This window comes from Ischnura elegans, chromosome 9, assembly GCF_921293095.1.
Source record: "Ischnura elegans chromosome 9, ioIscEleg1.1, whole genome shotgun sequence".
NCBI classification, from domain to species: Eukaryota; Metazoa; Arthropoda; class Insecta; order Odonata; family Coenagrionidae; genus Ischnura; species Ischnura elegans.
In genome coordinates, this window is record NC_060254.1 from 114,555,807 (window position 1) to 114,567,401 (window position 11,595).

Below are 11,595 nucleotides of genomic sequence, written 5' to 3' on the forward strand. Positions count from 1 at the left end.
TATAATCATTTAAAAAAATAATACTTACCTGTATCTTAGTTACTTTTTATAAAAATAATTTTTTTGTCACACCCAACCAAATGGCCACTTTGCCCGATGGGGTAGGGCAAAATGGCCACAGGGTCGCCACTTTGCCCGATGTCAAAAATAATACAACAAATGCATTTTAAATAGCAAAGTGTATTTCCTATTGTAACAAATTTAGTTATTATTACATTGTCTTACAACGTGTAAAGTAGAAAATAAGAAAATTAACAATGACTTTACAACTTTTTACGAATTTTTTGTCTTATGTTTGCAGTCTACTTACACAGGTCACAAATGAATTCATTGTCCTCCTCTTCACACCCGGCACACGCTTCATGTGCCCATTTGTGGCAACCCGAACACCTTATCCACCCTTCATTTTGTTTCGATTTTGAGTACAAGTCCTGGCAGTACAAACAATCCACGTCACTTTCATCACTATCTGATTCGTTCAAAAACAAAGCACGATTTGCCACTTTTGGTTTCCTTTTCTCTTTGACAGGCTTCTTTTTTTTGTTTGCCAACTTCTTTTTTTCTTCTTTTTTCTCTAGTTTAATGTTCTTCAGTCTTTCTTTGTATTCCTTTTCTGCTTTCGCTGCTTCAAGTTCAGTCTTGTAAGGGCTTGAGGTTAAAACTGCAGCCGAACCCTTTTTCCTCTTATTTTGTCGTCTGATGATGTTTGTTTTTGGAATCGGGATAATCTCTCGAGGGCTTACAGCAAATGATGTACTGGGTATGGCGGTTGGACTTACAGCAGATGAGGTACTAGGCATGGAGCTTAATGCAGATGAGGCATTGCGTTTTAATGGGTATCCATTAGTTGAGGTATTTGGGCTTGAAGAGACGAGAACAAATAATGTTGTGGGGTCTCCGGAACCTAATGTGGGCCCTGAGGTTGAACTTGCATTGAGATCGGGATCAACATGCCCTGATGTTGCACTTGCATTGGGATCGGGATCAACAGGCCCTGATGTTGCACTTGCCTTGGGATCGGCATCAGCAGGCCCTTCTTTATGAGGGTCCAGTAAAACTTGATTAATGTCAGCTGTTGGGTGTAACTGAGATGGATTGGGAATTTCCGTTGTGGTAGAAGCAACAAAATCTACATCAGTGAACACATCTCTGTTGATTGGCACTATGCCACACCTTCTAAATCCCTTAACCGCAACAGTAGGAATAGCAGCACTTAAAAATGACTCCCCGAGAAGACGAGACACTTGGTATTGAGTTACTTGTCTACCTGGGTTATTTCGCAAGAATATCTCAATTGCTTGAATATAAAAGGTGTTGAATGGCCCAATAAACGCTACGTCTAACGGCTGGAGCTTGTGACTGCAATGAGGGGGGATGCAAACCACAGTTGTATGGGTTTTCCTAGCCTTTTCGATAAAGTCAAGGTTCCTTGTGTGAGTTGCATGTCCATCAAGTACCAATAAAACAGGGTCGTCTTCTGAAGGCTTTGCAAAGTGTAAAAAGTGCTCAAACCATTGAGTAAAAATGTCCGTTTGCATCCACCCTGATGGATGGCAGGCAAATACTGTCCCTGGTGGAGAACCATCTTGGAGCTCAACTTTCATCCGCTGCCTTGGAAATATGACCATAGGAGGTATAAAAGTCCCCCCTGCTGACATACAAACTACAAATGTCGAAAGAACACCTCTTTCAGCAGATGTGAGTGAGCCAACTTGTCGTCTGCCTTTAAGTGCAAAAACCTTTGACGATTTAGTCCGGACAGTCATAAGACCTGTTTCGTCGACATTGTACACTCTGTGAGGAGGATATAAATGTTTTTTTTGGACATCCTCTAAAATATCAAAGAACTTTGTTACATTTACTTTGTTAAATGCTTGGGCTCTTGCTGCCGAAGTAGCCTCTGGCACTCTCAACACCATTTCAGGGTGGCGGTGTCTGAAGCCCCTAACCCAATCTTTCCCAGCTAATTTTGCTTCATGGTTAAAATTATGTGGGATATTATTTTGCTCTGCAAGTTTGTATGCAAGACTACGCAAATCATGTACAGTAATTCCAAAAAAACGTACTTCCATTTCTAAAAGATGTTGTACAAGCTGCTGTTCTTGTTCTTCATTAAAAACAGGACGGTAGTGGCCAAGAACTTTGTTTATTTCCTTAGCATGCTGGTTTTTATTTAAAACCCGGCGTTTCAACGTGTTTCTTGGCACATTGAAGTTTTTTGCAGCTGTTTGCATTGGCATACCATCTTTCACGGCGTTGATAGCTCATTGCATCGTCTGAGGGTCCCAGGACTGCTGCTCGGTTTTCCGTTTGTATTTGGACACCATGACTCCACTTAAAAAAATGGAAATAGGTATTTTAGTGAAACTGTAGACTTCGTCGGCTCGGAAAGTCGATGCCGTGAAATGGAAAGGTAGCTGATGTGCATCTGTAATGTTTTATAGTTCATAACAAAGTGAGACTTGCGTATAATATTGGCGAAAGCGTATACTCATGTGAAATGTGTATTCTTTTCGCAGTCCGTTAGAGTCTTATGGTGAATTTATTTCCACCTCAAAATTGTCGATGATACTTTCAACTTAAAAATACCTTGCCTGGAGGGCGACAGGAAGCTCTGAGGAAGCCAGACTATTAATGTTTCAATTTAGTAGCGATAATATAGACGAACTTCCAACACAATCTACCATCTTGTGACTAAAAACCCCGAAGCCACTTCCTATTCTGCAGAAAGAATCGGTCAATCGCCCTTCGATCAATATAATAAACACAACGTCTCCAGGTGTTAATAAGTTACTTTTAAATAAATACTTCCTAAATTAGCATTAGAATCTGCATGTTTTCCAAACAGAGTCTTTAATACATTTTGGGAGCTTTTCTCACGATTTATCTGAAACCTACTTTAAAGGCGAGCTCATCGTCATTGCGATCAGTTGTCACTTAACAATTCCGCATTGGAAATCCTAGAGGGATGACCTTCGACGATGACCGTGATCACCTGCACTCTCACTATCACTGGAACCCGTGGTGAAAATATCTACCCAATCCAATTTCTATTTGGTTTTAACTGGGGAAAGAGCAACATAGAACTGCACATTCTTTGGGCAACTTTAGGTTTGACTTTCCCTCAAACATCCCATTTCCCCTGTGGTGCACATCAGGATCCTATCTTTATACGATGGCCTGACAACCTTTAAATGGATCCTTGGTTTATCCTGACAACCAACTAAATGGAAATTGCTGATCCACACATGTCCTCTTGTTATCTCCATAGTTTCCAAATCAAAGGCCGCGGAACATTCCTCGTGTGACTCAACTTTTTTTTGAAAAGCAAGCAACGGCGTAGAATAAAATCAAAGAATGCTGCGATTCATTTTTTGTGACCACCTCTGGATTCCATTCTTTTTCCATCTACAACTTCTTTAATTTCCGGGGTAAACTATGGGACAAGATAATGTTTAAATATTTCCATTAATTTAGAGCAAAATTTAAGTTCGAAAAATACCCAAAAGCCATTTTATTAATCCGCACTGATGAGTGTAAATTAATGTGGATAAGATTAACATACTCCATTGCTTTCGGCGCTTGTAAATTTTCGGAGTGAGGGAACGGTAGTATCGCTGATTCATAGTTGTCTGGGAATTTTACTGCGTATTTTGACTTCGTTGTAATTCCTTTCATTTTTGAAATTGAAATATGATCTGCCAAATCATGGGGACGGCAAATTCCTTACGACGTTTTCCCTTAGTCCAACCAGTAAGAAGCCCTACACTGGTGCCACACAACACATAGGGAGCCCATCCTTTATCTTGGCCACCCAACAGGCAGCCAAAATAAAGCTTATAACCCTGTCTGAGAAAGGGAGTAATTTTCCACCTTTGAGCCTTAAAAGTAATTTCACCGTATACATAATAAAAGTCATAAGGATGGTTCACGCACTACCTGCATTCAAATACGTGGCCCATCGAATATACTCCTTGACTGTCTTGCTTACCTTAAGAGAACGATTCCTATGGCCCGTGGTGATTTTTATCGTTTCGTTGAGATAGGCGAAGGAAATTTCAGAGGAGCGTTCCCAATGTGCGCACATGATGCCGTCGAATTCGCCCCAATTCTATAAGGAGTCCATCGCGAGTCACGCTCTGGGTTGCGGGAGACTCAGTGGTAGGTCGCGTATTTGGACGACGAATATAGGAAATGGTTTGCCTTGTTTGAATTTCCCTCATTCACCAAAGAATAGCAGCCTACTGGAAAGGAAACCCAAGAAGCCGCGGAGCGATAGTGGCGGCACAAACTATGTGGGGATACTTTTTTCCCCCCTTAGTACATGGCAACCGTCTTCCTTTCAAGTTGGAATCATTTTAGCGCTTGCTTACGGGCGCACACCCTGTTGCTGTCCAAATCATGTGTTGCCATGGAATAGGGTAGTTTCCTTCAACAAAGAAAACGAAAGGCATTGATTGCGATTAATTATCCACCATTAGTTTATTCATAATATACAAATTATTTGATTTTAGAAGTACCGTTTTAGATGAATGCAATGCAAGGCAATGTTCGACTTTAACTGCATTTGAAAAAGGCCAGATTGGCGCCCATGCGATGCTACTCCACGTGACGTCACAGGGATCTAGTTCCTGTACGAGTAGATAGGAGTTATACATCGTCTGAGATTACCAATGCATGCATGAGTCACAGACTTCAGGGAAACGTGTCTTAATAATCACCTATTATAACTGCCAATGGTCGGAAAGTTTCCTTCGTTTGATAGGGGAATAATAATCCATATTTAAGCCAAGCACTACCAGCTAGCAGGGTACTCTGATACCTACTAGCATCCTCCGTCGTATCAGCGCTCAAAGCCTCGCCCCAAGGTCACCTCACGTGCGGCAGCGGGAACCGGAACGAAGTCACACGGGGTTTTCCCAGCATTCATACCTAGCCGTCGCGTTTTCGCGCGCTAGAAATTTTTCACTTTTCATTTAATCGCGAAAAATAGATATCGTCATTTAAAAATCTAAAAGTGTGAAATACGTACTCCAGGAGTAATATTCTTTCAATTTAGGCAATAAAATAATGATAGGAAACTACCCTATACAGGCATCCCCCGAGTTACGTAAGAGATGCGTTCCGGCAGACTATGCGTAAGTCGAAATTTACGTAAGTCGAACCTTTGCGTTGGCGCTTCAGAGATTGCTGTATAACAAGTTGTATCGTACAGGAATGAGCGCAACCACATACGCCACCACATCCATCGCTAGAACTGCAAATTTTCACGTTGATTGCTGACTTGGAATTTATAAGCGATTTTTCTACAGAAATTAATGAAATTTCCTTCGAGGAATGACAAAAATGGGTCACTTTGTTATTTTTAGCACGAAAAAACTATAACTATTCGATATTTTTTCTACCATAGGTTGTACGAGCGAATATCTACTTCTTCGCGCTCGCATTCGAAAATTAACGTAATCATTTGAAATACGGTTATCGCTTACGTAAGTACGGATTTACGTAAGTCGAGACATACGTAACTCGGGGGATGCCTGTACTGCGATTTCATACGGGAGAATTCACATGTGCGACGGTGGTCGTACAGTTATGATGCTGGAGTAGATTTAAGTTAGCTAATGCCACCTTTTTCCGGTTGACTCGTAACGACTTCAATGCGCCGTTGTAATTTTCAATCTAAAATATGCAAAGGAAAAGGATTTACTAATTGAAATGAATGAATGGGCATGGGAAAACGATATTAATACGGCGGAGAAAATTATGGTCTTGTGTGAACTAATATTTCGTCAGAACCACTAACGGCGGCATAAGAATATTTCAAATGAAATAAGGGACTCCAAAAAGACATCATGGAAGTTATGTGAGAATAAAATGTGTACAGTAACCTGTAATCATAATCAGAATTAGCATAATTCAATCAAAAGGGAGCTGATTATTCTTATCAAGACTTATTGACATGGAAATAGAATATCTATATGAACAAAAAACTAGTCAGGTGAACGATTACTTAAGAAAGTCCATACTTTTAAATCAACTGAAGTAAGGCACACATTTTCCAGGGATGACAACTTCTGGGATGCTGAGTGATGATGCAACTTTACCGCGATGAGTCCACGAAACCACTCAAGGTTATGGGTCCAGATCACTCCAAAGGATGAAAGCAAGAGAAAAGAAACTGTATTAGCAACCTGTACTCAAATTGTGCAACATAAATCGAACAAACTGGGATTTATTTAGAATTGTCTCATTTTAAAGAACAAAATGAGATTTTATATTTAGCAAGAATTTTACGTGAGAATAATGACAAAAATGTAATAACTCAATATTAACATCATTTTTTCAAGAAAAAATTACTTATATTCATGAAAATTGCGCAATAAACTCCAAATATGACCAAAAAAGAAGAAAAAAATGCTTTTGTCTCCTTTGGAAGAAGAGGAAATTTGAAATAAGACTTTCATTTCTTTAAAATTGAATCGTAATGCGAAAATTTAAAATAGAATTTGGAAAGAGGTAAAAATTATTAAGGGACGTAAGGGCCTGAAAAGTAATAGTATTAGCAGCAAGAAATGATACGTCACTGTGTAAATTATCAAAAATTTTACTACGACCTAATGGGCTTTCAAGAACTAAATTGAAGTTATTATAAGCCAAATTACAGAAGAAGCAAAACATCTAATGAAACCGTCGTATTCAGAGATATCAATGAACGAAGAGGGTACACTTAAGTGCCTACTTCCCTTAAGAGACAATTTTAATTAGGAATCTTAAATACAGAGCCAGCACGAAAAGAGGAGTCCGAAAGCCCTACCTAATTTTTTAAGTGTGTGTTTAAGGACTCCCCAATTCCCACTGGACACTGAAGAAAAGGAATCCTTTAAGGATATATTGGTAGGCGTCATCAGGATCTCGACAAAAGATCCAAGCTCATTCAACCTACCACCCTATTGAACATGGGGACTTCAATGTTTAGGTTTGACGTTAGATTTGGGTAACCTCAGGAAGGTGCCCAAGTAATGTCACATATCAGTAACCCCCCTCCATAAAACATATGCTCCTCTAAGTGTGATTTCTCTATCGCCCACTAAAGCCAGAATCAAGTGGAATGGGACAAATTGACAGCGGCGTAATGGAGAGGCATGCACCAACTCCCAAATATGACCTAACCTTGTACTGATTGCCTAACACATGAGATTCAGTGTAGAAGCTACAAAAGCTTCCGTAGCATTCTCGTACGTCGAGGATGACGTCACTATATTCGCTTCTCTCTCGCTACAAACGCTCCTGCGAAATAGCTGGAGCGAACCGGTTTTCAGCGCGAATTTGAACGGGAAGGAAGGCAAAAGAAAATATTGTCCATAACAATTTTGGACCTGGCCAGAAATAATATGACCATTTGGAGTTGATGGAAGAAGTCGCTAAGAGAGCCAGGATGGTAAATGCTAAAAACAAATGGTTAAAGAACTATTCGGGGGATATAACGATAAGGCAAATGGCAGTAAATCAATGATTTTTACAATTCAGAGCCAATGTTCGCCACGGGCCAGATCGAGGAAGAAATTGAGCGGCACGTCCAAGATATCTTATAAACTTTGTTGTTGTGGTAATTAGTTATATATATAATACTAGCTGACCCGGCGAACTTCGTACCGCCTAACAATCAATGAACTTACAGTTTACTTACACCATTCATAAATCAAGAGCGGCTGTATCGTTTTTAAATTTGTTTAATTTATCATAATAAAATAAGGATACTAATTCAATAAAACTACGTAAATGAGTACCAAAATTGCTTGTCAGAAAGACATTTTCTTTATTGAATCTACATAGGGTGAATTGGAGCACGTTTACGCGGATTTTTTTCAACAAATTTTCTTACGTTTTAGCTTAAGAAATTTTGGGCATTGTGGTTTAATCACGCAGTTCATGAAATAAAAATTATTCGCATTCAGTTGTTGGCTATTTGCGTTATTAGCTGTAAAAAAATGTTTTTAGGTCCAAGTCTGTTGCATACACTTGGCCCATTCAGGGGGCAGGTTGACACGACCCCAGACCGACGCTTGACTGATGCCCAAAATCGTGCAAGAAAAGCCCCTATGAAGCAGCATTCGTATTAAATGACTTAAGGCGCGCCAGTTTTAGTATCTCTGTTTGGAAAAAATGCACTGCGTAGACGTGCTGCATGCGTAAACGCAACACGGTGAGCCCTACACACTCGGGTTTAATGTCTTGCGTCAAGTACCTCCTGAGAAACAACAGTTTTTGTTTTGTTATCAGGCGCAAGATGAAGCGGATGAAGCTAAATAAATATAGCGAAGCAAAGCAGTGACGCAGCGAGGGGAGGTTTTGGGGGATAAAACCCCCCCAAGAGCTTAGAAAATTTTTTTATGAAAGATTTTGTTATTAATATTAGGGGGACGGATGACTAACAAACAAAACATATTTAACTATTCACACAGCCACAAAACCCACTATTTTGAACGATTTATCTTAAAAAATGTCTTGGGGGAAGTGCCCCCACACTTCCCGCTTACCTTAGCGATTTTTCTATACCCTACAGACCCGTGGTATTAGCTGCGCGCAAAACCCCCTTTGATAGCTACGCCATTGAACAGAAGGAATAAATACAGCGGATGGTTTATCGACTCGTGAACATAGCACGTTAAATTGACCATGAGAAAATCATGGGTTTTCATTAGCACATGAGCACAAACAACACAAAAAATGAAAGACTGACCATGCGATTTTTTAATCGTTATCACGAATGCAACGCGAATTGGAAATTTAATACGTTTAAGCTCAAAAGGGCATATGAGTTGAGATCATGGAATCTACGGAATAAGGACTTCCTCACCTTTGTATTTTCCTTTGAGTAAAGTTGCGTGAATCACATTCATTACCAACTATTTTAATCACCAAACATGTCCCGTTGGATAGTTATGGTTGGTTAAAGCTTCGAAAGATCATGAACACAGAAACTACATTTTTCTGTAAATCGTGCCTAGGTAAGCCAGGTACGTCCAAGGACTTAAAGTATTCAGATAGGAAGTTGGTGATTTCGTGCTCGTTTGTTACACATTTAAAAGATTCGAATTCATGCAGAGTACGAACTATTTGAATTTACCTCGTTTTAGTCATCCACATCTTCGTTCTTGCTCGCTAAATCAACCATCTTTGATTCTTTTGGTGATCACCGTTTGTCAACAATTGCTTGGAGATTTGTTTACAAACACGGTAGTGAAGTGTCAACTCGAGCTGGGCCACGGCTGGGCTTACAATCAGCTCGAATTAAATTTCAAAAATGTAATTTCAATTTAATTAATATTTTGAATATATTTAGTAATTAAAATGTTATATTGTTACTAAATTCAGTTATTAAAGTGGTAAAAACAAAACAAATTATTTAATTTATAGTTTTGACCCCTTTCCCTTGGGCTACAACCTTGGCGCGGTGGAAAGGCTTGCGCGCTCCTATGACCCCTAGAGCTGTACTGGCGGGATTAATTCTAAATTATTCCCGGTAGGGCCACCCATGCCAGATAGGTCGAAGGGTAGGAGCCAGACGAAAGGTAGTCCACGTGATGGTGTCACGTGAAAAACACTGTTGGAATGGAAGTGGGAAACCCTACCAACTATCTCTTCCCTGAACACATGGAGTACAACCAAATGAGCCTCGGAATCTCATCGCCCGGGACCCGTCCGCAAAGGGCGGGTGTCGGGCACGGCAGCGAGGTCGGCAAGGTCCTCGGGGTCGTCAACATGCGAAATCCTTGCAGAGACTTATCATCATCATCATCATCAACAGCAGCAATGAAGAAGGAAGAAAAGAAGACCAAGAAGATGGAGAAGAAGAAGTCGGCTTTAAATGCAGGGACGTGGAATGTGAGGACTATGATGAGGGCGGGGAAATTAGAAAATATCAAAAGGGAAATGGATCAAGGGAGAATAGACGTCTTAGGATTATGCGAGGTGAGGTGGAGAGATGGGGGGGACTATTGGAGTGATGGGTATAGGGTTATATATAGTGGGGGGGAAGAAAGCCAGCGAGGGGTAGCTTTAGTATTAAACGGGAAGATGGGTAAGCGTGTGGTAGGTATTGACCAGGTAAGCGATAGGATTCTGGTGGTAGAAATTGAGGCGCGGCCCACCAACCTTGTGGTGGTCCAGGTTTACATGCCCACTAGCAATCATAGGGAGGAAGAAGTAGACGAGGTGTATGAACAGCTCGAGGAAATAATTAGAGACACACCGGGTAAGAAAAATCTGGTAGTGATGGGGAACTGGAACGCCTCAGTCGGGGAAGGCAGGGATGGAAACGAAATAGGAGATTTTGGTCTAGGAATACGGAACGACAGGGGATAGAAAGCAGCAGAATTTTGTAGGAGAAACAAATTATTCATCACAAACACGTGGTTCAATCATCATAAAGGGCGAAGGTACACGTGGAAAAGTCCAGAGGATGCGGGGAGATATCAAATGGACGACATTATGGTAAGACAGAGGTTTAGGAACAGTGTGAAAAACTCGCGCAGCTTCCCTGCAGCGGATGCGGATTCGGACCACAATCTAGTGCTCATGAAATGCAACGTAAGATTCAAAAGACTTATGAAAGTTAGGAAGGCGAAGAAATGGAACGTAGAAGCCCTGAAGGGGAGTATGAGGAGAGAATATCAGGAGCTAGTGGACATTAGTATACGGGAGATTGAAAGTACCAAGACGGTAGAGGAAAGGTGGGATAATATAAAAACGGGAATAGTCAAAGCGGCGGAGAAGTCAATTGGTTACGTTGACAGTAGAAGGATAAAGAAGCCGTGGATAACGGAGGCAATGGTAAATGAAATGGAGGAGAGGAGGAAGTGGAAGAACGTGGACTCAGAACAGGGCAAAAGAATGTATAGGAAATTGAATAATCGATTACGACGTGAAACTAAGAGGGCAAGGGAGGCTTGGTGGAAAAGACAGTGCGAGGAAATGGAAAAGTTCCAGAAGGAAGGAGAAGTAGGCGCGTTGTACGCCAAAGTTAAGTCGCTATCGGGCGGCAAAAGAGGACAAGCCATGTCTAAAATTAAGGCTAAAGATGGGAGGATGCTAACCGAGCGAGAAGAGGTACAGGGTAGGTGGAAGGGATACGTGGAGGACCTGTATGACGGAACGAACAGACCAGAGAGATTGACTCTAGAGGAAGAAAGTGCAGTGGAGGAGGATAATCTTGGGCCGGAGATATTAGATTCAGAAATAGAGAGAGCACTCCGTGATATGAAGGCTAGGAAAGCAGTAGGCGTGGACAACATCCCGTGTGAGCTTCTGAAGAATCTAGGGAAGGAAGGTAAGGAAAGGTTTTTCGATTTAGTGCGCAAGATCTATGAGGAGGGATGTTGGCCGGAGGATTTCGGGAAGACGGTTTTAATTCCGCTTCCGAAAAAGAAGAAAGCTGTGGAATGCGGAGATTATAGGACTATCAGCCTAATATCCCATGCGGCTAAAGTAGTGCTGAGGATATTGAACAGACGAATGGAGGCGAGGGCAAACGAGTATTTGGGCGAAGATCAGTTTGGTTTCAGAAAAGGGAAGTCAACTCGTGATGCAATAGCA

General features: G+C 41.0%; 1 protein-coding gene across 1 annotated transcript; it reads right to left on the minus strand.

Annotated features, from left to right (window-relative positions):
- Positions 1-302: 302 nt before the first annotated feature.
- On the minus strand, positions 303-6,366 carry LOC124165049. The gene is made up of 2 exons (XM_046542288.1): positions 6,027-6,366; positions 303-2,334 (listed from the first exon to the last, which is right to left on the minus strand). Exon 2 carries the CDS (start codon positions 2,238-2,240, stop codon positions 303-305), a length of 1,938 nt encoding a protein of 645 aa, XP_046398244.1. The 5' UTR covers positions 2,241-2,334; positions 6,027-6,366.
- Between the last annotated feature and the right edge of the window lie 5,229 nt (positions 6,367-11,595).